The 26,485-nt window shown below is 37.5% G+C and overlaps 1 protein-coding gene across 2 annotated transcripts; it reads left to right on the plus strand.

Annotated features, from left to right (window-relative positions):
- The first annotated feature begins 7 nt into the window (after nt 1–7).
- Nucleotides 8–23,997, plus strand: GPATCH11 (G-patch domain containing 11). Of its 2 annotated transcripts, XM_036752267.1 has the most exons (9): nt 8–203; nt 4,107–4,191; nt 6,443–6,669; nt 10,987–11,028; nt 11,790–11,910; nt 12,052–12,142; nt 12,754–12,867; nt 15,564–15,645; nt 21,056–23,997. In XM_036752267.1, the coding sequence occupies exons 2-9, from the start codon at nt 4,145–4,147 to the stop codon at nt 21,109–21,111; spliced, it is 780 nt and encodes a 259-aa protein (XP_036608162.1). In that variant the 5' UTR covers nt 8–203; nt 4,107–4,144; the 3' UTR covers nt 21,112–23,997. The 2 variants fall into 2 exon arrangements, with proteins under 2 accessions (XP_036608162.1, XP_036608163.1); XM_036752268.1 differs by lacking the exon at nt 15,564–15,645.
- The last annotated feature ends 2,488 nt before the right edge of the window (nt 23,998–26,485 follow it).

Consider the following 26,485-nt stretch of genomic DNA (forward strand, 5'->3'; position numbering starts at 1 on the left):
TGAAAGAGAAAGAGAGCTGCAGGTGCGGCTGACAGGCCCCGCGCAAGCGCACTGCGTGGCTGAGGCGACGCCACTGCGATGTCCCAGAGTGCGACCCGTCTCCTGGAAGGAACTTCCCTGGGCTGACAGTGGAGTGGGCGCGCGCCTCACCTGTCAGTGTGCGAAGAACTCGGAGCCTAAGGGGGCGCGAGCTGGCCGGAAGAGTAAGAGGGGACGAGGAGGAGTAGGAGTAGGGGCACGGGGGAGGGGACGGAGAGAGGGAGAGGGTAGAAGGGATCCGAAGAGGAGGGATGGAGACGGGAACGGGGAAGGAGGGGCCAGGGGGCCTGGGAGAAAAGTAGGGGAGAAGAGGGAGGAGGAGGAACAGGAAGGAAGAAAAGGGAAAAGGGCAGGGGAAAGGAGCGTGCAAGGGAACAGGGAGAAGAGAAAGGGAAGAGCGGGCCCAGGGGGACCGGGAGAAGAAGGGAGACGAGGAAGAGCGGAAGGGGAGAAGAGGGAGAAGGGAAGGGGAAAGGAGGGAGGAGAAAAAAGGAAAGGGAGAGATGGCAGAGAAAGAAGGGAAAAGGAATAAGAGGGATAGTGAGGAAGGGAGAGTGGAGAGGACTAGGGAGAAGGGAAGGGAATTCTGTAGAAAGGACAGGGGAAAGGGAGGTGAGGGATAAAGGAAAGGGGGAGAGAGGAGGGAGGAGAGAAACAAGGAGAAGTGAAAGGGACAAGAGGGACAGGGAGAAGAGAAGAAGAGAAAGGGGACAGGGAAGAAGGGAGAAGAGAGGGGAGTCGAGGAGTGCGGGGAGGAGAGAAAAGGGCAAAGGAGAAGGAAGGAGAAGAGGAGGGACCAGGGGGACAGACAGGGAGAAGTGAAGAAAAGGGGGACTAGGATAACCAGGGAGAAGGGGGGGAGGGAGGACCAGAGAGAAAAGAGCTGGGCACCAGGGAAAAGGCAAGGAGAAAGGAAGAGAACTAGAAAAGAGGGAAAGGAACAAGTGGGAGACAAGGGCAGAGAGAAGGGGAGGGGAGAGAAGAATGACCAGGGTTGGAAAGTGGAGAGCTGGGGGAGAAGAGAAAAGGGAAGAGGAGAGCAGGAAAGAGGGAGAAGGGACAGGGGCAAGGGAGAAGTGGGGGAAGGGCACAAAAGTGAAAGGAAGGTGAGAGGATCCAGGTAAAACGTAAGAAAGAAACTGGGGAGGGCAAGGATGATAGTAAAAAGAGGAAAGACAGAAAGGAGGGGACTGGTGGTGGGGTGTGCAGTGGAAAGGAGGGCTGATGAGTGTGAGCCTGGCTCAGTTTACTTGTCAGCTTCTGAATATGGTATGGTATCTTTTCTTTTCGATTTTTCCAAGCCTTCTAATTTTAGGTTAAAATGAAACCAGTGTCATCCCTCTGTTTAGGATGTCTTTAACATTCATTCACTCTATATTTAGGAAACTGTTACAGCTACTCTGTTGCAGAACATTGTGCTAGGTGTTAGGGGAGATACAAAAGTTAAATAAGAGGCCTCACCCTTTTAGAGTTTGCTACAGTCTCATAGAGACTCAAATACAAATAACTGTGATACAAAATGATACAAAAAGTACATAAAAAGGGAAAACCAGGTGTTTATCAAGATCTATGGAGCAATGTCTTTACTCGTGGTAGGGGTCATAGACTTCACGGAGGAAGCCGTACTTAAGAGAAAAAGATAGGACATTGATTTGAGCTGGGCCTTCAAGGATAGAAAGGATTTCATTAGGCAGAGGTGGGGCTGAAGGGGTAATCCATATATAGAAAATGGCATGAACAAAGGCACAGCAGTGAAACAGTAAGTCCTAGTTGGCTAAAACATAGCTTGTAGAGGTAAAGATAAGACCAAGAAGATAGAATGGCATCCAGTTCTGGACAACCTTGATACTAGTACAACTCCCAGTGTGGGAGTTGGAGTTTTATGTGGTAGACAATAAGGAGTCATTGAAGGATTCTGAGCAGAGAAATGCCTAGATCGATTTGTGCTTATTGAAGATTAGTCATAAATAGAGTGTGAAGAATGGATTGGTGAAAAGAAAATGGATTTCAGAAAACTGGTTAGGCTATTATAGTAGTCCATCCAGTAAGGAGAGGTCACCTGGACTAGGGCAGTAAAAGTGGTAATCATAATAATAATCATAACACATATTTATGGATATGCATTTACAAAGTACTTTCCTCATAATCTTTGAGGTAGATAAGAGAGTAAAGGACGTAGTTGAGAGATTTCAGAGGCACATAAAAAAATAGGAGAAAATGAGAGATAAGACCATAGTTTCAAGCATGGCTTGAGTGAATGGTGGTCTCATTGACAGGACTTTGGGGAAAGAAAAATTCAGTTTTAGATATGTTGAGGTGAGTTGCTAGTGGTTAATATAAGTAAAAATGGTCACATACCCATCTGAAGCTCAAGACAAAGGTTAGGGTTGGAATTATGGAATAAGAAATGAAATTTAGAAATTATTATTGAAATCATGAAAATGAATATGATTCCCAAAGGAGAGAGCTAAGATAGAGAAGAGCACTGAGGACAGACCTTTAGAATTGAAGGAAAGAAAAAGAGCCAGCAAAAGAGAAAAATCAGTATGATGCCTCGGGAAGTTCAGAGAGGGGTAGTTTCAAAAGCCTCAAAGAGGTCAAGGAGAATGAGGTCTAAGAAAATGTCATTAGATTTGTTGATATAATGCCTGATACATTAGCAGGCACTTAATACATTGTCACTTGATTAATTATCTATCAAGAAGTAAGTAAGGACCTTTGGAAAAGTAATTTTAGTACGGTGGTGAAGATGGAAGCAAGATTGCAAGTGGAGTGAATAGTGAAATGGTGGCAGTATCAAGTATAGGTAGGATTCAAGGGATATGGAAAAGGATTTTTAAGATTAGGAAGACCTGAACATATTTCAAGGCAGGTATTTTAATCAAAGAGGAAAAGATTAAAACTCTGTGACAAAAGAGAGATGATTGTTTGAAGAATGCTCATGTAAGAAACAATAAGAGAGAGTTCAGGAATTACTCATAGAAGAGGAATGGTTTCAAGAAAGGTTGATTGATCAACAGAAAAGAGAGGAAGATACTCCAAAATGAAAGACTTAAATGAGCAAAAGTAGAGGCCAGAATGCACATGACTTTTAAGGGGAATCATGATAAATTAGTTTGGCTAAAGGGAGGTTAAATGGGAGATTAGGTAAGGAGCCAGTGACTAATTTCTTTCACTTTCTTAGTTATATTTAGGTGATGTGTAAATTAATATTTTTTTAAGTTAGAGCAAATTTTCCTTAGACAAGTATTTTAATTCTCTCTTGGTCTGTTTAACACTGGAGCCCTCTGGCTTTAGAAAAGTACTCAATATTTCAAGAATCTGTAAATTGGTTATTGTGGATACTCCCTCCAGCAATGACGATTGAAGTCACTCTCTTAACTTTAGTAGATGGTCCCCAGGACCATGTCTTGCTTCTGTTGCTACCCTGGTAATGAGCCTTTCTGAACATGACTAGGCTGATCCTCAGAAAGTAGATATATTTCCATCCTTAGAACTGACAGAATTTACTCCCAACTAGGAGAACTTTCTAGAGCATAGGGTCACATCCTTACTGTGAAGAGGCATTAAAGAATTTTAGTGGATCTTTAGAAACTACTAATAGGAAGTAAATTTGATTCATGATTCCAATTCTGACCTCTACTCTTGTATTTTCATTTTGATCCTTTATGCCTAGCATAGTGCCCTTAAACATAGTAGATACTCAACAAATGCTTTTTGAATTGGATTCATAACAGTGGTTTATGGAATTGTTTAGTCTATTAGCCATTTTTCAAGTCTCCTTAAGAACCACTTTGTTCTTGCTTTTTGCCATGCATTGGAGCCATTAATCATTTCTCATGTTTTAATCCAGGTTCAAATCAGAAGTAGGAATATGCCTTTTAAAATTCATATTTTGAAGTGACTTCTATAACTGGAGATTAATGTTGAAAGAAATTGACACTGTGAAATTGACAATAACATAAATATTCAAAGGGCCCAAATTTTCCTTATTAAGTGTAAGTTTGTTTTAGTTTCTGAAAAAGAATTGGACAATAATTACAACTTTATTTGACTCCTTTTTGTAGCTAAAGGTACCATATAAAGTTCAGAGCTGAAAGTGAACATGGCAGAAGAAGAAGACTATATGTCTGATTCCTTCATTAATGTGAAGTAAGTAAATATATGTCTCATCCATTCATATTGTATATGACAATAATGGATGATTCACAAGAAGAGGAAAATTAGTATTACAAGATTTCAACCTGGAAGTTTGGTTAGAATTCACCCAGTCTTATACTCTCATTTTATAGAAGTTGTTGAGGCCCAAAGAAGGGAAGTCATTTTTCAAGTATTTAAGAGAACTGTGATTCAAATTCGTATCACTATCTTACAGTCTCAGAATTAATAAGATCCTACATCCATCCAGTCCAACTCACCCCTGAACTGGAACCTCCTTTGCAGCACCTCTGCAAGTATATCTGTCCTTTGCTTGAAGACCTTCCTAGGCTACTCATTCTACTTTGGTTCAGCTCTAATTCTTTTTTTTTCTTTTTAGAGAAAACTATTATTCATTTTTAACATTTTTTAAAATTTTGAGTACCAAATTCTCTCCCTTCCTCCACCCCCTCCCCAACACTGAGAAAACTGGCAATATCATACCCATTATACATGTGAAATCATTGAAAACATATTTGCATATTAGCCATGTCACCAAAAAGAACCAAGAAAATAAAATGAGAAAATTATACTTTAATTTGTACTCAGAGTTCATCAGTCCTCTCTCTGTAGATAGATAGCAGTTTTCATCATGAGTCCTTCCAAATTGTCTTGGATCATTGCATTGATCACAGTAACAAAGGCTTTCACAGTCAGTCATCATTACAGTGTTGCTGTTACTGTGCACAGTGATCTGGTTCTGCTCATTTCAATTTGCATCAGTTCATATAGATCTTCCCAGGTTTTTCTGAAGCTGTCCTCCATTTTTTTCCCTGAAAGATTACACACAATTTTGCTAGGTAGGTTATTCTTGGTTGTTATCCTAGCTCCTTTGCATTTCAGAATATTATATTCCAAGCCTTCCATTTCTTTAACGTGGAATCTGCCAAATCTTGTGTCATCCTGACTGTGGTTCCATGATATTTGAATTGTTTCTGTCTGGCTGCTTACAGTATTTTCTCCTGGACCTGGGATCTCCGGAATTTGGGGTCAGCTCTAATTCTTCAGAAGTTTTGAATATTTTTAAAATTTTTATTTTTTGGAGGCAATTGAGGTTAAGTGACTTACCCAGGATCACACAGCAATTGTTTTTGTTTGTTTGTTTTTTATATCCACCCTGAAGCTGCCTGTAAAATTTTCATCCATTTTTGTTGTTGTTGTTCTATCTTCTGGAACCAAGAAAAAGTTTAGTCTCCGTGCCTCATGATAACCCTTCATAGACTTCCTATTTCATTGATTTAGAGCTAGAAGGGACCTCAGGTGTCATCTAGTCAATGTCCTTCCTAAAATGTGGTGCCTAGGATTGAGCATAATTCACTAGAGAAGGAAACAAGAAAGATACTAGTTTTTAGGAGGTTTTTTTAGTAGGTTTTACTGAATGCTTTTGTTTTTAGATCACACTCCTATAGCTATATTCCTTCCCTTCAACTGAACCTACTCTTATAACAAAGAAAAATATTTAAGGAAAAGACCTCTTCAGATCTCTAGCACTAGTTCTGTCCTTTCCTGACTTTCAATCCTAATTTTCAATTGCCTGCTAACATTTCCTCTTAAGAGTCCTTTTGTCTCACTTTACACTTAGCCTGAAACCAAACTTATTCCCCTTCATTGTCTCCCTGTCTGTTTCCCTTTCATTGTCAGTGACATCCCTTTCCCCAGTCACCCAGGCTTAGAAAGTTGATGTCATTTTTCACTCATCTTATTTTTCATTCTCATTTCCAATAATATTAACAGCAAGTACAATAATATCCCATCAGTCACCAATTACTATTCATTTTGCCTTAAAAAATGTGTCATATCTCTTTCTTATTATCACAGCTACAATAATATTTCAGTCCTCATTCTCTATTTCTTACATATGATTTCCAGACAGTAATTCATTTAGTTAAATGAGACATTAAATTTATATCCTCTGTATAAAGATAATACATTATTTACCTCTAAATAATACATGTGAAGTCTTTTTAGAATGCCGGGCATTACTGGAAATCAAACAGTGTTTACTCTTACTTTCATATATGTTTTGTGTTATTTTTTTCTTTTTAGAAATTTATTATTTTTTAAATCTATATATTCTGGTGTTATTAATGGAAACAATAAATGAATGGATATAGGCAATGAGAAATAAATAATCAAATTCACGTAATACTAAGTGTCAAAAAATCAAGGGCTTATGTATATTGTTAACCATAATGTTGTTGTTTAGAGAAGACATCAGACCTGGATTGCCCATGTTGAGGCGAATCAGAGAGGCTTATCAAAAAGAAGAAAAGCATCGGGAAGCAAATCTAAAAAATAGACAAAAGAGTTTAAAAGAAGAGGAAAAAGAAAGACGTGATAATGTTTTGAAGAGTGCTTTGGGTAGTGAAAACAAGGGATTTGCTTTGCTTCAAAAGATGGGGTATAAAAGTGGACAGGCTCTTGGCAAGAGTGGTAAGTTATATTATGAAAATTAAATTATTCTAATTTAAATTTTCATTTAAAATTGAAATTTTATGAGTAATAACTATTTTATAATGTTTGAAAAGAAACTTAAAGCCAGAGAGATCATAGGATCAAAGCTGGAAGGAACCTCAGAAGTCATCTGTCTAGTCCAACCCCTCTTCCCTGTACAACACTTGCCTCTGTTTCTCATTTTCTTAACTACTTCTAAACCATGACCAAAACCCCCAAACCTCTCTCATTTCACTTAGGGCAAAGGATAATCCACAATCCCTTCATTATTAAATTTATTCTACAGTTAGTAACACTTGGAATGGGAAAGGGATTAACGACCTCAGTAAAAACTGGGAAACAGTTGTGGAGGAGAGGTACTAATAACCAGGGGACAAAGGAGCAACATCAGGGTGAAAACAAGATTATATCTCATTCTATTCTACAGTTTTGGCAGCTACATGACCAACTGCATAGCTGGCTTATAATGATTCTTCATTCTCCTTTTGAATTTGAAAAGCCATTGTTTAAGATATAGAATTAAACAAAAAGCATTTTTTTAAAAAGCGTTGAACATATTAAGCAATGAATGAAAAGCTCTTGTTATGTGTGAAGCACTGTACTAGATGCTGGGGATATAAATGCAAGAGGCTTACGTTCTAACACATCCAATGTATCTCAACAATTTTAAAAACCACTTTAAGATGTCAGAACAGAACAAAATCAATCCCACTGAGACCTAGATATTTGGATGGCCAGGGAGATGGTGGGTTTGGGTTGTTAATATTCAGGTTTCATTTTGATGGTCCTTTATGCCAAAGAGTCCAAGGGAACTTGGTAACCATTTAGTCCAACCTATTCCTTAGCAATAATCCTTTCTCCAACATTCCTGACAAGTCATTATCCTTTCTCTGCTTGAAGACTTCCAGTGAGGAGGCACCAACTGCCACACACCCCATTCTGCTTTGGTTGGCTGTATCTATTAAGAAATGTTTCCTTGCATCAGGCCTAAATTTTCTTCTTTGCATCTTTTTTTCATTGTAGCTAGTTTTTCTCTCTGGGCTGTAGCAGGACAAGTCTAAGCTCTCTTCAACATGATAGCCCTTCAGATATTTGAAGACAGTAGTAATATCCCCCAATGAAATCTTCACTTCTCTGGGTCAAACACCCTATGTGCTCATTTAGCCTTCCTTCATGTGTATGGTATAATTTCCTGTCCACTTTACACAATGATCAGCTTCTTCCAAATGATTTCCAGCTAATTTGTCCTAAAACATGGTACCCAAAACTCAACATTTTACTCCTGATGCAACATGACTGGGACAGAGCACAGTGGGAATGTCAGTTCCTTCATAATTCTCTCAGTGCAGCTTAGGATATTACCTTTTTTGATAGTCATATAACATTGCTCATTCATTGAGCTTGCAAATCCATTGAGCTTACACTAAAACTCCTAGATTTTTTCCAAAGGAATTGTTGATACAAGGAGCCTATACCTCCTTACTCCTGTACTTGTTTAGTTTGATTTATTTGCATCCACATATACAACTTTATAGTTATTCCTATTAAATTTTTTTCTTCTTATTCAGCCTATCATTCTAGCCCAAGATCTTTTTGAAACTTCCGTAATAATAATAATAAGTGCTATAATAATGTGTCTTTTATGTGTCAGCACTTTATAAATATTATCTCATTTGAGCCTCAGAATAACCTCGGGAGGTAGGTGCTATTATTATCCCCATTTTACAGATGAGGAAACTGAGGCAGGCAGAGGTTAAGTGACTTGCCCAGAGTCACACAGCTAATAAGTATCTGAGTCTGGATTTGAACCCAGATCTTCCTGATTCAAGGCTAAGCATTCTACTCACTGTGCCACCTAGCTCCTCAATGTCATCCAACATGTTAGCTAGTTCTCATAGCTTTGTGTCAAATTTTACAAAGTTATCTTAAGAACAGCTGCAATTTATGAAGGTCTTTTAACCTCATACATAATTTCATTTGATCTTCACAGCAGACTATTGAGGTAGATACTTTAGGTATATTTATTCCTCTTATAGACGAGGAAACTAAAGATAGAGAAATTGTAACTTGCAAGAGTGTGACACCAAGAACACCAACTAGGTGTCAGAGGTGGATTTTGAATCTACATCATGAATTTTTTCCTTGTTTCAGTTTTATTCCTCAATCCAGGTCACCTATAAAAATATGTGATAACATAATGCCCAAGACAGATCCTTGGGGCATTCCACTATAGACCTCTTTTCAAGTTGGCATTGATCCATTAAGAACTGCTCTTAGCTTCTGATCATTCAGCTAGATTTTTGGTTTTTTTTTTTTTCCACATAACTGTACTGTCATCTAATGTCATCCAGTTTAAAGGATGGCATGAAAGACTTTTGTCAAATCCTTTAATGAAATATAAATATACTTTCTCCCTAGTGTTATTTGATCCACCAATCTAGTTACACTATCGAAAAAGGAAGTGAAGCTAGTTTGACATGGTCTGGTTTTGAAGCTCTGCTCACTTGTAGTGATCAATAGTTTCCAAGTTCTCACAAACCATACATTCTGGAATTTTGCAAGGAACAAAAGTCAAGCTTCCTGACTGATGGTTCACAAACTCTATTTCATCTGAAAATGAGGACATTTGTCTTCCTCCAAGCCTATTCTCCATGATCTTTCACAGCTCACTAACTTTGGTATAGCAATAACATCATTAAGTCAGTTCTTTGAATATCTTAAGAGGTAGTTTGGGCCTAGTGACTTGAACTCATTAAGGGTTGTATTGTTTTCTTTCACCAAAGGATAGATAGGAATACAGATTTAGGGCTGGAAGGAAATTTAGCAGTATTTAATCCAAACTTTTCATTTTACAAGTAGGAAATTGATGGAGAAAGGGAAGTGCCTTGTCCAAAGTCACATGGGCAGCAAATATGAGAGCCAGGATTCAAAACCAAGTACTCTGATTCCAGATCCAGTACTCATCCCAATGTGCCATGCTGCCTTCTTTCTTCTCACTTATCCTGGGATTCAGTTCCCTTTAAAAATCAATTAAGAGGGGCAGCTAGGTGGCACAGTGAGTAGAGCACTGGCCCTGGAGTCAGAGAGGACCTGAGTTCAAATGCAACCTCAGACACTTGACACGTGCACTAGCTGTGTGACCTTTGGCAAGTCACTTAACCCCAATTGCCCTGCCAAAAAACAAACAAAAAAAATCAATTAAAAAGTATTGGTCTTTTCCCTCTCTTTCCCACTTCCCCTTTTGAAAAGATTTTTTAAAAAAAACTTTTTTTAATTCCCTTTTAACCATCTTTGTTTTGTACCTCTTAGGCCAGGGATCACTTTGTTTAGAAGAGAAAACATGCAAAAATAATGTTGAGGAGTTCAGCCTTCTTGTCACTTTTGCATCTAGTCAGAGTAGTGGCCCTGTCCTTTCTTTAATCATCATCTTTCCTCAAATATAACTTTAAAAATTTGAAAAAAAACTTTTTTGTAACTTAGCATTCATTGCCATTCTAAGTTCATCCTGAGCTTTATTCTTACAGTATTCTGACACTATTCTTACAGAACTGTACTACTTTTATATTCATCCTAAGTTACACACCTGCCTTTTCTTCCGTCTTCCATACATATCATTTTTAACCTGAGATAATTAATGTGCCCTGATCCCAGCCTCACTGGTCTTTTTATGGCTTTCCTACTACTACTACCATTTTATCCTTAATGTAATCATTTCTGAGGACTCTTGTTTATATGTGTGTTGAATTGCCTGGCCTCTGAGATACCTTCCAGTTCTGTGATTCTGTTACTTGATATTAGCAGGAACACAAATTTAGCACACTTTCTGTAAGTCATTGCAAATTTTCCCTTGCCTATATTTGCTTAAAGCAAGATTCTAGGCTGTTTAAAACTCTGTTAATTAAACATTTTGACTAACATCTATGGGCAAATTGCTGGTGGCCATCTCTGTTCAATGGGTAGGTCCAGACCTTCATCACTATAAATTTCTGACCAAGGCTTAATTTTATTAATGACAGGTCTCCCACATTTTCTTAGTTTAGAATTATCTAACTCCTTAGTTATCTTTAATTCAAAATTTGAATATCCCTACTCTCATTTAACATGATCAGAATCCCTTCCACAGGCAGAAATCCATTCATCAACAGTCTTTCTAATCAGTATCCTCACCTTGTTCTTCCTTTCCAAACTCTTCCATTCTCCTTGCACTTTACTGGCCATGGTGCTTTCAATATGCAGTTATATCTGATTGCATAAAGGAAAACTTCTAAAATATTATTTTTTCCTACTTTTTTCTAGGCAGCGGCATTGTTGAACCCATTCCCCTGAACATCAAAACAGGTATGTAAACTAGTTCTGAACTGATCATCATTTTAATTTCAAATACAGATATTAGCCAAATTTGTTTTTTCTTACAAATCATTTCCCTTATCTGGTGATGTCAGGCCATAAGCACTTAGGAAATACTCTTGCTGATGGTTCTGGAAACATCTTTTTCTAAATAAATGTAAAGCAAATGTTTAAAGCCAGTAGGAAGCCCACAAATTTTCAAGTTGAAAATAAAAGAAATTTTAGCTAGAACTAGGCCAGTTTTAAAATTATGAAAACTGGTTTAAGAAAATTTTATAACACTACTTGAATAATATGTATATTTTAGTTATCCAAATTATATGAAGGAAGTCACAAAGACAGATTTCAGCATTGGATATTTTCCATAATATATGGGCTGTAATTTAAGATTTAGAAGCTTTCAGTATTAGTTCATATGTCAGTTCAACAACATTTATTCAAATTATTTTGGGTGCGAACATGAAAGTCATTACCACGTTTTCCTAAAAATAAAAATCTCTTAAATTCATGATTCAAAGTTGGGGTAGTATTGCTGTAAATCCTATTTTACTTTTCTATCTGAGGTGCAGCTTGTTCTCAGAAGTTTTGAACCTAAACAAATGCATATTTTCTCCCGTGAAACTTTTTTCAAATACTCTTTGAACGATTGAAATTTTTATCTACATACTTACTTATAGCTTCTATATATTTAAAATGTAACGTGTTAACATGAGAAAAATAGACTCTCTCATCATAATTCCTAATTTGAATAGGAAGAAGTGGCATTGGTCATGAGACATTAATAAAACGGAAAGCAGAGGAAGAACTAGAAAATTACCGAAGAAAAATTCATTTGAGAAACCAAAATGAGGAAAAAGCTGCAGATCAGTTTCGGTAAAACTTTCCCTGTGTTAATTTTCCCTCTTTTAAAATCTTACCTCCTCTTTACCAAGATACATTTCTTGGCATTGGTATGCACAAAAATATTTGAACTGGTACAAATCTGACACAGGTACAGTTTGTTCTTTTGATCAGATTGAGACTCAAAAGTAAAAAAGAAGAACTTAAGTTAGAAGGTGATCTTAGAAGAAGTCAGAGAGCCTGCCATCAATTAGACACACAGAAGGTAAGCCTCTAATCTTGTTTTCAGGTGGGCAGATTGTTATAGCATCACCAAAAAGAATTCACAAAAATATTAAATATTTAAAATGTTAATGTTTGTCCAACATTATCTCTATCAGAATTTTCTATTAAATAGCCCTATTGAATGCCCATAGTCCAGTGCTGGTTGGTAATGATGGTGACTGAGAAACTTCAAAATCACCAAAGGAAGATTAAATCATCCTTAACATAATTTTAGTACTGGGTTTTTTGTTTTGCTTTGTTTTTACTTATAATTGAATTCAGAGAAGTTGGTAACCATTTTGATTACATATTCTAGGGTTGTCTTTTGACCAACACAATTTCTTTACCATGTCCAAATTGTATATTAAATCTTTTTTATTCAAATTGACACTTTTACTCAAATTGCATATTAAACTCTATTTAAACTTGGGATCCTATCTCATGTCCTTTAAATCAATAGAGTGAAAAATGAGTTACCTTAAAGTAGTATGGTTATTTATAAGAGTTCCTAAGTTGGTATGGAAGTAATTGGCACAAATTAATGTACTTTTGTTAATGGTCTCATAAGTGATATCTGTCAAATAATGAAGCTCAAGTAATACTTGTTTTAAGGATATTCAAGTTCCCAAGGAGCCATGGTACTGGTTCATGCCAGAAAAAGAGGAACAGGAAGATGAAGAAGAGAAAGAACAAGAAGAAGATGAATATGGTGATGATGAATTAAGTGTAAGTTTTGATCCTAAATTATTTTATTTTATTTTTCCTTTATTTTATTTTTTTAATTAGATTTTTTATTTTTAGTTCTACATGTTCTTGAGTTTCAAATTTTCTTCCCTTCCCTCCCTCCCCCCCCCCAAAACAGCATGCAGTCTGATATAGATTCTACATAAACCTTCACATTAAACTTATTTACACAATAGTCAAGTTGCAAAGAAGATTTATGACCAATGGAATGAATCATGAGAGAAAAGAAACAAAACCAAAAAAGAAGAGGAAAAAAAAGAGCAAATAGTTTGCCTCAGTCTGCATTCAGACTCCACAGTTCTTTCTCTGGATATAGATAGCTTTTTCCATCATGAGTCTTTTGGAACTGTCTTTGAGCCTTGTATTGCTGAGGAAAGCTAAGTTTATCATAGTTAGTTGTCACAGAATCAATATGTCTGTGGCTGTGTACAGTGTTCTCCTGGTTCTGCTCCTCTCACTCGGCATCACATCACGTAGGTCTTTCCAGGTTATTATGAAGTCCGTATCTTCCCCATTTCTTATAGCACAATAGCATTCCACTACATTCGTATACCACAACTTTTTCAGCCATTCCCCAATTGATGGGCATCCCCTTGATTTCAAATTATTTGCCACCACAAAAAGAACTGCTATAAATATTTTTATACATACAAGCCCCTTTCCCACTTGTGTGATCTCTTTGGGATATAGCCCTAGGAGTGGTATTGCTGGGTCAAAGGGTATGCACATTTTTATAGCCCTTTGGGCATAGTTCCAAACTGCTCTCCAAAATGGCTGGATCTGTTCACAACTCCACCAACAATGTATTAATGTTCCAATTTTCCAGCATTCTCTCCTGCATTTATCATTTTCCTGTTTTGTCATGTTAGCCAATCTGACAGGAAAGATGTGGTACCTAAGAGTTGTTTTGATTTGCATTTCTCTAATTAATAGTGACCTAGAGCATTTTTTCATATGCCTATAGATATCTTTAATTTCTTCCTCTGAAAACTGCCTGTTCATATCCCTTGACCATTTCTCAATTGGGGAATGTTTTTTTAATTCCTATAAATTTGGCTCAGTTCCCTGTATATTTTAGATATGAGGACTTTATCAAAGACAATGGTTGTAAAGATTTTCTCCCAATTTTCTGCTTCCCTCCTAATCTTTGTTGCATTGGCTTTGTTTATACAAAAACTTTTCAGTTTAGCATAAAATTATCCATTTCACATTTTGTAATGCTCTCTATCTCTTGTTGGGTCATGAATTCTTCCCTTTCCCATAAATCTGATAGGTAAACTATTCCCTGTGCTCCCAAATTGCTTATAGTATCAGCCTTTATTCCTAAATCATGAACCCATTTTGACTTTATTTTGGTATACGGTATAAGATATTGGTCTATGTCCAGTTTCTGCCATACCATTTTCCAATTTTCCCAGCAGTTTTTGTGAAATAGTGAATTCTTAGCCCAGAAACTGGATTCTTTGGGTTTATCAAAGAGTACATTGCTATAGTTGTTGACTTTTGCATCTTGTGTACCTAACCTACTCCACTGATCCACCACTCTGTTTCTTAGCCAGTACCAGGTAGTTTTGATGACTGCTGCTTTATAGTACAGTTTGATATCTGGTATGGTTTTTTTATTTTCTAACAAAAGTTTTGGTGATTTTCTCAGTATCATAGTTAAGGAGCTGAAATTAATTTGGATTTTTGGTCAAATTTTTATTTTTGATATCAAATCTACAGATAATTTAGAGTCATTTTAGCCATGAGTTTTAATTTCCCTCTTCAAACTTTTTATTGTTCTCTTCATAAGTATCTTTGGTGCTTGAGGTTAGTTTTATATTCTTTTCTTGCCTCTACTGAATCTCTAAAAGAGCCTTTTCCCCTCAAAATGTCAACAAAAAAGGAAGCAAATAACAGTTGACTTTTTCATAGCTCTCTACATCTTGTAAATTACTTTACATATGTTATTCATTTGAATCTCCTATTACTTTATGAGTCCATAGTCCATGAATTATGCCCGTTTTACAGAGGAGGATTCTAAGACACAGAGAAATTAATTAATCTGCTGAAGGCCATACAGCAAAAAAAAAAAAATAGTGAAGCTGTATCTCAAACCTGGTTATTCCACTTCCAAATCTACAAAAAGAGGATATCCTTGGAATTAATATCTACACAAAGAAAAGAATTTATTTTATTTTCAAATTGTGCTATTTTACTTGACTTGTTTGAAAAAGTCTTCTTTCCCTGATTGCCTCACCTCCCTCCTCAAGAAAGAAAAAAAGCCTTCTTTAAAAAATTGCTTTCTCCACAAAGGGGTTAAGTTGGAGTCTAGTCGAAAATATTGTCACCTTCATAGACACTTGTTTGAGACTGATCCCTTGAACTGGTTCTGTTTAGTTTGGTCATGATGAATTTATTCAACACCTAGTTCCTTAATAGCAAAGAGTAGTTATTTTAAGGATAAGTTTTTTCGCATATTAAAGAACTATGCATTTTGGCCAAAGTTACATCAAGATACATTATTAATTTATTACTTCCAAACCCTAGCCAACTAAAAAGTCATTGAAAGAAGTAGTAGACAGTGATAGTATTAGTTGGCCATGTATAATTTGGTATTAGTTGATTGCATATAATCAGACGTGTAGCAATAAATAAGGGGTCTGCTACATGAAATGTCTTATTTTGTTCTTTAGGTATTGGAAAAATTACAAATTCTGACAAGATATTTAAGAGAAGAACATCGGTATTGTATTTGGTGTGGAACAACCTATGAAGGTAAGAAGATCCTATTATACATATATATACACATATACATGTTTGTATATTTGTGTATGTACACATACACATGCACATATGTAGTATGCATGTGTATGTAAAATACGTACAATGTATGTATATGTCTATATCTTTTATATTAAATTGGTAATTCTTTTTTGCCTTTAATACTTTAAAATATTTTCATTTGTTTTGTTTTCAAAGTCACACTTCACTGAGTTTAAGTGCATTTCTTAATTCAACCATTGATTGGTGATTCTACTTATAAGAAAATAGGAAGGATTAGAAGTACAAGGATCTATTTAAACTTGGTAACTTTCAAGATAACTATGTTTGGAGGAAAATGTTGCATTCATCCATTCCTAAAGAGGGGCAGCTACGTAGCATAGTGCATAGAATGATGGGCCTAAGGTTAAGAAGACTCTGCTTCCAGAGTTCAGATCTGGCCTCAGACACTTTCTAGCTGTGTGACCCTGGGCAAGTCACTTAAGCCTATTTACCTCATTTTCCTCATCTGTAAAAAGGGCTAGAGAAGGAAATGGCAAACCATTCCAGTATCTTTATCAAGAAAATTCTGAATGGAGTCACAAAGATTGGATACACCTGAAATGACTAAACAATTCCAAAAGAAATAGTAACTAGGAGTCTAAAAAAATCTAGGTCTTTTTCATGCTTTAAGATACTTCCTTCTGTTAAAGATATGTGAAAGAGAGGATATGTGGGAAGAGAATTAAGGCAGGCAGACCCACCAGCAGACTATTGGAGTAATCAAGGCATGATGTAATGAAGGCTGCTCTAGAGTGGTGGTAGTGTCAGGAGAGAAGAGGTTGCATTTGGGAAATATTGCAAAGGTAAAATCGGCAGGCCTCTGCAACAGGTTGGATATGGGGGTGAGAGATAGTGAGGAATTCAGGATGACTTCTAGGTTGCAAGTCTGAGGGACTGGGAGTGTTGCCCTTGTATAAGCCCAATCAACACAGCACATTTAAGGGCTGCTGCTGTGAACATATTTATTTAGGGTTGAATGGCACAGTATAATGAACTCTGTATTCAAAACTAAACCTTACTAAAGCATAACATTCATAGCAATATAACAACTTATTACCAGGGTGGCCACATGGCTTATATTATTCAATATATAACCTACTATCTCAAAATACTTGTTTATACAATCACATCCCCAGGGGTAGCAGAGGCTCCTACTCCTAGATCACAGTAGGTTACAATTTCCTCAATCCAGAATATCCAAGTAGGACACACTTGGGGGGGGGGGGGGGGGGGGGGAGCGATGTCTTTCTCCAGAGTCCAGGTCTTTTCATCTTGATCCAGGGCTTGATTCCAAGCCGTGTGGCTGCAGGTTGCCTGCTCCAGGATCCTGATGCAGACAGCCCTCTGTTCCTTCTCCATGTCTCAGCTCATGGCTTCCTGCCATACACAGCCTTGGCTCTGTGAAGTTCAAACAAAACTTCTCCCCTGGCTCCTTTGTTATTTCTATAGGACCTTTAGCTACCAAAAATAACACAATGATTGGGAAACAACAAACAACTATTCCAGTGTCTCCAAACCCCGTCGCTATGCAAGCTCCTACTGCTCAGTGTGTTTGTGTTCCTGCCGCCACCTCACCCCCACCCCAGCTCTTCCACCACTCAGTGTTCATCTTCTTCTGGGTTCACATTCATAGCCAGGGGGCCCTTTAAACAACCCTGAGGCTCCTCTTCTTCTCTAGAGTTCTCTGAGAAAGTATTTTCCCTCAAGTGAGCCCCAAGGCGAAATCAATCTTCCAGTTGGTATAGGTTTTCCTCACCACCTGACTGGCTTAGTACCCCAAAGGCATGAAAACCCAGCCCTTAATTGGCTTAGTGCCCAAAGGCATAAAAGGGTGCTTCGGAACCTAATGTGTTACAGTTGTGGATTACCAGGGTTCGAAGAAGATTAATCCTTCAGATGTTTACAATTTATCATAAGCCTGGGAAACTTAATTCCAAAAAGAAAAACAGCAAAAAATCCCACTTTGCTTGTTCTCACACCTCAACAGTTATAGTGAAGATAGGCCCAGGGAATGTTTTAAGGGAAAAGATAATGAGATAATGATAGGGAAAGATGGAAAAATGAGTGAAAAAGTAGGGATGACAGAGGGAACAATCTATTAGTGGCAAAAGGATGGAACAGGTATAGGGATTGGCCTTGGGAAGGAGTGAAGCTACTTCAGTCATGAGAGACTGGGGTGGAGGAAAGAGTGGCAGTAGGCACATGAATGATGAGGAAGAAGAGGAAGTTCGTGGCAAATGGCCTCAGCAATATCATTTCTAGGCCTATACTCCAAGGAGGACAAAGAAAAAGACCCTAATAGTACAAAAATATTTATTGCAGTTCTTTTTTGTGTCATCAAAGAACTGGAAACCAAGGGGGTACCCATTAATTGGGGAAGTGGCTGAACAAATTATGGTATGTGAATGTAATGAAATACTATCGAGCTATAAGCAATAAAGATTCAACTTCAGGGAAACTTGGGAAGATTTGTATAAAGTGATGTTGAGTGAAGTGAGCAGAACCAGAACAATTTGTTCTATCACATCAACTTTACGAAAAAGGACAATTTTAAAAGACTTGAAGAACTGATCTTGATCAGTTATGACTCCAGAGGATTGATGGAGAAGAATACTACTTACCTCCTGACAAGAGAGATGACAGACTAATATGCATAATGAGGCACACTTTTGGATATTGCCAATATAGAAATTTGTTTTGTTTTACTATGCTTATTTGCTATAAGGTCTTCATTTTTTGTTTGGTTTTGTTTTCTGGTAAGAGGTGGTAGTGAGAGGAAGAAAAAAAAATGCTTGATCATTGGGAGGCAGGATATGGAAAGAGAGGAAGTTACTAAGGCCCAGAGAGGTTAAATAACCTGCATGGTTACATAGCTAGTAAATGTAAGTAGTGGGATTTAAACCAAAGTTTTCTTGACTCCAAACCCAACCCTATATATGCTATGCAGTATTTAACTCTCTAACTTAGGAAAATATGAGCATTAAAATAATAAGGAACTTTTTCTCTAAATCCTTTCCCTGTATTATGAGGTATTATCAGAAAGCAATGAGCCTAGACTGCGTCTTCTTACCTCCTCCAAAGAAATACCTTAAACTATATCAAGATTTAATATTATGTCCTCGACTCTTACAGAGTAGCCATGTAAGAAGTGTCTATTTGAAAAATATTTGTTTCTTTTGCTATGCTGTATTTGAAGACTTTGCCCATATGTTACCCATGTCCCTTAAAACCACTTAAATTCCTACTAGAATGCAGTCAAGAAAATGTTTCTGTTTTCATGTAAATTTTTGAGTACTTCCTTTAACACATAATGACCAATGTAATACAACTATTAGAAGATGTGGAGATTCAATCTAGGCCCCATGGCTCCAAGTCTAGTGCTTTTCTACTATATAATATATTAGATTTCTCTTTTGCTTTAGTCAATGAATGAGTATTTATTAAGCACTCACAATGTTACAGGAACTTTGCTAAGCATTGGGGAAAAAAAAGGAAAGCAAAAATAGCCCCTGTCTTCAAGGAGCTCACATAATATAAGTGGAGGGGAGTAAAACGTAAGAAGACTGGAAAGGAGCAAAGTGATAGGTTGTGGAAGAGCTGTAAATGTCAAACAGAGGACTTATATTTGATCCTAAAGGATCAAAGCCCCTGGAGCTCATTGAACTGAGAGGTGACATAATCATACCTATCTTTTAGGAAAATCACTTTGGCAATTGAGTAGAGGGTGGATTAGAGTGAGGAGAGAATGAGACTGACCAATTAGAAGGTTATTGTAATAATCCAGGTGAGAGGTGATCAGGTCCTGAACAAAGCTGGTGGCTGTGTGAGTAGAGAGCAGAGCATAAGAGACATTATGACTATATATAATAGCAATTTAGATTTGAAGATCTTTCCCACCTATTAGTAGGCCATGTGACCTGCTTACATCCCAGGAAGCCTAAGTCACATATGGTGGGAGTAGCTCACCGAGAGGAAAAGGAAATTGTGTTACAGGAAATGCTGGGAGAACAGTTACTACAGTTAGAGCTGAGGGAAAGAGCAAATGTGCTGTGGTTGCTGTGAGTGAGTTTGTTTGTGGGAAGACCCCAGCAGGGGGCAGATGGTTTTGGAATGAAGTGGTTCTCTGCTGTGATGTTATGGATTTATTGGTTTTGGGATCTGATCCTCTGATGTCCAGATAAATGGTTTACTTCTTCTACTTTCTATGTGGAGAGTCTCATATATTTTCCAATACAGAACCACGTAGGCATTTTGACGATTATCATCTATATTGTGATTATTGCCTTGCTGATACACTGCAAGGTTTAGCAATAGAGTAGGTGGGGCCAATAAAGTGAGGAGTCCAGGATGACATTGAGTATGTAAGTCTTGGTGACTAGCAATAAGGGAAGATTAGGAAGGTTGAAGGGAAAACTGACAAATTCTGTTTTGGACTTGTTGAGTTTGAGATATATAGAGAGCATCTAGTTTGAGACATCTTGAAGGTTGTTGGGAATGGTGGGATTGAAGCTCAGGAGAGAGATTAAAAACGGATGTAGATTTGGGAACCAATTGAACAGAAATGTTCGTTGAAACCGTGGGAGCGAATGAGGTCACAAAGTAATCATAGAGGAATAAGAGAAGAGGGCCCAGGACGGAGCCTTTGAAGACAACCATGAATAGTGAGAATTACATGGATGACAATCCAGCAAAGGAGGCTGAGAAGGGACAATCAGATAGAGAGGAGAGTCAGGATAGAGCAGTATCATAAACCCCTAGGGAGGAGAGAGCATCCAGGAGGAAAATGATCAGCAGTGCCAAATGCTATTGCAAAAAGGTCAAAAAGGATGAAGATTGAGAGGAGGCAGCTTTGGAGAGCGAGGTTTCAGTTGAATGATGAGGTCAAAAGCCAGATTGTAGGGAGTTAAGAAGAGAGTGAGAGAAAAGGAAGTGGAGACACCTTGTATAGATGTTGTTTCTCAACAAAGGAAAGCCAAGATATAGTACATTAGCTGATGGGGATGGGTAGGATCAAGTAAGAATTTTTATTGATGGGAAAAATATGGGTGTGTTTGTGGTCATTGGGGAAGGAGCCAGTAAATAGGAAGAGACTGAAAATTAGAGGAGAGGATGATAGTGGGGACAATCTGCTGGAGAAGATGGGAAACGGGGACAGGATCTAAGAGCTAATTGTGGTATTCTGCTACAATAACTAACCCCAAATGCATAGTTTCTCTCTTATTCTTTTAAACTAGTTTTTTGTTCTTTTTTTTTAAACTTCATTTTCTCTATGTGATATATATTTTATTACTGCAGTCTTTTTATAAGGCTAGTTACAGTCATAAATAATCAAAACAGATTTTTTTTCCTTCTCTAATTACAGATGAAGAAGATTTATCTTTGAACTGCCCTGGACCAACTTCTGCAGATCATGACTAAAAATTTTCTTATTAAAAGAGGACCTAGGAAATGTCAGTGTTCCCTTAATATTTTGTATGGTTGAACATTTAAATTTCATGTATTTGTTGATCAGGGCAATTAAGAACACTAGGCCATAAATTTTTTTTGCATAACTAGGACAATAGAATCATTCACCAATATGTGAGAATAGCAAGATGCTATTTTAAGAGCAAAAATGCTATGGAAAATGACCATTAGAGTTTATAAACATATTGTGATTGTGTGGTCCTCATGCGCTCTGTTCCATCAAAGTTCTGGAAAATTTCAGCTCTTACCTATGAATTGAGGGCAAGGTAATTATGAGATATTATTGATAGAATTTTTACTTTTTCCGTTGTTTTGGTAAGCAAATTGTTTGGAAGTTTTTAGTCAGATCCTTGAAAACAGGAAAGGACCTTAGACATCACCCACCAATGGTGGGGAACATTCGGCCTGTGGCCTTGTGGCCACAGGTTCCCCACCTCTGCCTAGTCTGACATCCTGTTCATTATAGAAAACCCTTCCAAAATAATCTCAGACTGGTGTCATCCAATTTGAATACTTTTAGTGACATAGAACTCATTCCATTTTTGCACAGCTTTGCTTTTTATTATACCCATAGCTGCTTCCTTGTAACTTTTCTCCTATTAGTCTGTATTCTGAAGCAACATGTTAGCCTACCCCTTTTTATGTGACAGGACTATTATCTCTCCCTTTAGACTTCTCTGTTCCAAGCCAAATAGCTCAGTGTCTTTAAATTGTTACTAATCTTAATGTAATTTTCAGATTTTTTTTTACCTTCTTTGAAGTATTCCAGTTTGTTTATGCCCATATCAAAAGACACCGTCCAAAATAATGAAATAATCTAGTTGTGGTTCAACCAGTATGAAAGAAAATGGTAATTTTATTTCCTATTGATGAAGACACTGTATTTCTACATATGCACTCTAAGATCACATCAGTCTTTTTATCAGCCATATCACATTGTTATCCTGTTAACTTGTGGTCATCCAAAATCTTTATGTTGCTTTTCAAAACAACTACTCTCAAGCCAGGCCTCACATATCCTTATTTATTCAGTTTATTCTTTTAATTAAAATACAGGATTTTATATTTATTCCTTTAATATTTTGTCTTGTTAGATTTGAAGTAGCATCCTAGTCTTTCAAGGTCATCATCTTGTTACCTTTCTTCTCTTTATAGTCCTGCTTTATATGCTCTACAGATTTGGTAAGTACGGCTTCTCTGTTTTTGGCCAAGTCTTTGATAAAAATGTATAAAAGGGCAGTGACAGAGCCCTTTGACACTCTGCTAGAAACTGTTGATAGGGACATTTTTCAACACTATCATAGCTGTTCAACCAACTGGAATTTCACCATTACTTCATCTTATCCACAAAAGAATAAAAAACTTTATATTATCTATACATCTTCCAGGAAGACAAGCACATCTCCTATTTTTCTCCATAAATCCTTCACTACCAAAACAAATAATGAATTCCTTTTGTGGGAAATAGCAAAATTCTTAGTACTTGCTAATACCTGAAAATCCTCCCTAGTGTTCTGTGGATCTTGGCTAGTGTTTTAGCACGTCCAGAATCACACTTGTAAAAAGAGCCACCTATCTGTTGTACAATTCTGATCTTGTAGGGTTTCTTTCTCAGAACCAGAAAAAAAATGGATAGAAATTGCAGAGGCAAGTATGAAGTTGAAATTAGGAAAAGAAAATTCTAAATATTTGAAGTTGTCCAAAAGTATAGTGGGTTATTTCAGGAGGATACTGAGTTCACTCACATTAAAGGTCTTCTAACCAAAGCTGGATTCCTTGTCAGGAATATTAAGTTACACCTTGGGGCTTTGTACTAAGTGTTTGAAGAGGTCCCTTCCAACTCCAAAATTCTTTGATTGTCCTCTATTTTGCATTCTTCTGTCCACTCAAGTCTCAATATTGATTTCCCTGTACTCTCTTTGAAATTTTTTTCTTTGTGTCCTTCATACTAGATTATTTCTTCCATTCTCCCTATGATTTCTTCATCCTCTTTAATAATCTGGAGCCTCAGAATCATAAAGGCAATTCTCCCAGCTTAGAGTTCTCCTTCTAAAGTGGAGTCATACAATAATGGAATTTGGGTTTATGAGGGCAGATGAGGCTCATGTCATTCAATATACCAAGGGAAGCAAGAGCAAAAAGACTTGTCAATATAAAGAGCCACAGGATCAAAAATGCCAGATATAAACCATTCTTTTTAGGGAAGTAAGACATGGTTCTAATCTAGGAAGCAGAAACCATCAAACAATTTCTGAAGGGTTTAATTTTAACCTAAATCTGGGAGAAGTAATACTTCAACAATAGGAAAAGAGTTGAAGGAGGATCAAAAGAAATTTCTGGGTTAATTAACCTTGGGCATTGTGATTTGGCTGCAGGTGCTGTTTTTGTTTTTTGAGCTGCATAGGATGGTGGTGCCATAGCTCTCTGCTTGGCTTGATGATCTGTTGTTAGACCAGCTTGTAATTGAAACACATGTAACTAACGAGAGTGTCAGGCAGGAATACAAAATAGATCACCTACCCTCCAAATCAATCCAAAGTTCCCTTGTCCAAATTACCTGATCAAAGAGAAATATCAGTCAAGTTTCTCCACTACCACTCAAAAAGACTTCTGGGGAAATTGTTTTTGAGCTTTCTTAGGTAAATTCATCCTCTTCCTCCTCACTCTTTACTTCTGCTAACTTAAAATTTAACAGCACTTAGCAAAGTGTCCTTTTCTACAGCTGATATAAGATACAAAATCTTCCTGTATCAGAGAAGATAAAATTGATATGTCACATTTTTTAACTGTTCATGTTTCCTTGAATGCAGATATACATAAAGAAATTTTTGAATTTTACTTGTTTGGTGTCAGTATTTTACTTATATTTAAATCATGAGATTTAGGTAATATCACTGGACCTGGAATCTGTAAGACCTGAGTTGAAATTTAGCCTTGAACAATTTAATTGCAGGTAAGTGTATGATACCCTATGTGGACAGAAGGAAGGGAAATAGAAAGAAAGGAAGGAAGGAAAGAAAGAGAAAGAAAAGAAAGGGAGAGCACTGTGTTTGCCCAAGTGGCCAGTTCCACCTAGTTGGGCAGCTCCTATTTCTACTCACAAAGGTTGTTGTTTGTCCTTCATTCTCAAGGAGGACCATGGCATGAGGGAAGTGATGCCATGATGTGCAAGTGAATTAGATTTAAGTGAGGGAGGGCTCGTAGGATAATGGCTTTCATACTCCAGTTGAAAGCCCAGTACCCCTCAGGCTCAAACTGATAGATTTAGACAAAGACAGCATCACGCAATGGGAGACAGCCCTATTACCTATATGACCAATAAAAATGAGTTTATTTTATTAATTACCTAATAGGGAGTGAGGGATGATGAACAGGAACATAGGAAACTAAACCCTAGCAGTATCATTCTAGCAAGAGGCCAAAGGGGAAAGGGTAAAGTACAGTTTCTAGATTGATTAGCTTTGGCATGTATGGCATCTTGAGGGTCTGGGGATGTATCAAACCAGTTTTTACCAGCTCACACTTTCCTTTAAGTCTCAGCAAAAATGTCCTATAAGAAATACTAGTATCTTCCCTCTTGATTATCTCCAGTTTATCCTGTGTATTTCTTGTTTCTGTTGAAAGAAAATTCTCCATCCTGATTAACAAGACGAAATTCAGAACAGAGAATTAAAAGGAGTTTATCATAAGTATGTCAAGGCGACAACACATTGATGGGCTGATCATACAAGATCTTCAATGTCTTCAAGGTGGGGACAGCTTTTATAGGTTACTTTAAGACAATCTAGATAGGTCCACCTCAGCAAAAGAGGTGGGGTCCTTGTGTCTCACTGTCCAAGGTACCAAGAATGTGACAATTTGCGGGTAGGGATACATGACAAAGAGCAGGTAATACAAAAAGCTGCAGACTTAGTGTTTCCTTCCCCAACAGAACCTCCCCCAACACTGATTGATAAGCAGGACTGGAAACCACAGGATACCTAGTTGAAAAGGACCAACGACATCAGGAGGGTGATGTCTTCACTTGCAAGTGAATTGTATTCAGTGAAGCAGGTGTGCAAAGTCATCAGCCTCACTCTGTTCTCCAGAATCATCATAGTCCAGTGGCAAGACAGGTCAGGATGACTGGCAATAGTCCTAGATGCAGTGGAAGACCTTGGCCTTTTTAAGCCAAGGTCTTTCCCAGGTCTCAGTTTTTCTGAGGTAACACCCATTCAGTGATTGATTAAAGATTAGGTAAGAATTGAGGCAAAAGATGGCCTAGTTTGACTTCCCAAAAGAATCCATTTGGGTGTGGGAATATCCTTGGAATTTCTGGCCAGAACAAAAACAATTGCTATTTACACTCACTCTGAGCCATCAAAATCCAAACAATGAGCAAGAGAGGCTTAGGTTGGTAGCTCCATTTTAACTCAATGGGCTTTATCAAAACCTGGTTTACCAGAGCTATATTTCAAGAAATCATGAATGAAAAGTACAGGAGACAAAAGAGTTAATCTAGTTTTTTTTTTTTAATCATAGAATAAATAGGTAAAAAAAATAAATCTAGCACTCAAACCCCAAGATATCCTGTGAAGTACAAGCAATCAAAACCACATATAAAGTGTAAGGAATTGGGGGGAGCAGTTTTGTTTCCACAGAGTTCAAAGTATCCCTCTCCCTGCTCCCCCCCCCAGCTTTAGCAGAATGTAAGTCAAGTGATTAGAACTAGTTCTAATCAGAGCTCTGATCTAGCAGAGACCAGGCTTCTGGTCTGGTGAAAGGTTAGAGGCTTGTACGCAAGTATAAATGAGCCATATGAGGAGGGCATGATGTAAGCAGTCAGGGAGTTGCATCTGGTGGGATAGTCGAAGTGGGGGTCAATAAAAGGAATGGTGTCCATCTGAGTCCTTGTACTCCTGTACTCTGTTCAGGGGACATACCCATTTATTCAGATCAAATAAATGTAAAATATAATTAAAACACTCCTGACAGAATGAGTATTGTTTATTCCTAGACAATGTAAGTATGTTTCTAACATAAAGATATTACTCCCTGCCTGCACAGAGAAAGGAGGAGGAGGAGGAGGAGGGGGAAATAGTAGCATTGCCCAACTGGAACTAGCCAGTTAGGTTCCCAGAGGTCAGCTACCACTACTTACAGATTGTTGTTTGTCCTTCCTTCTCAAAGAGGACCAATGACATGAGGAGAGTGATGTCTTGCCTTGCAAGTGAATTGGATTTCAGTAAGGTTGGGCTGTGTGAACTGTAGATGCCCCAAACCATTTTGAACTCCCAAGACCTGAGAAAGGCCTAAAACATGGATTAGTCAATCAGGAGAGACATTG

The sequence above is a fragment of the Trichosurus vulpecula genome, chromosome 3 (assembly GCF_011100635.1).
Source record: "Trichosurus vulpecula isolate mTriVul1 chromosome 3, mTriVul1.pri, whole genome shotgun sequence".
In the NCBI taxonomy this organism is placed as follows: domain Eukaryota; kingdom Metazoa; phylum Chordata; class Mammalia; order Diprotodontia; family Phalangeridae; genus Trichosurus; species Trichosurus vulpecula.

What these genes read in the sequence shown, in the direction of transcription:
- GPATCH11 (XM_036752267.1), top strand. Translation starts at nt 4,145, where the DNA reads ATGGCAGAAGAAGAAGACTATATGTCTGATTCCTTCATTAATGTGAA. An exon ending in GATTCCTTCATTAATGTGAA is followed by an intron (nt 4,192 to 6,442) that starts GTAAGTAAATAT and finishes GTTGTTGTTTAG; the next exon opens with AGAAGACATCAGACCTGGAT. An exon ending in TCCCCTGAACATCAAAACAG is followed by an intron (nt 11,029 to 11,789) that starts GTATGTAAACTA and finishes TAATTTGAATAG; the next exon opens with GAAGAAGTGGCATTGGTCAT.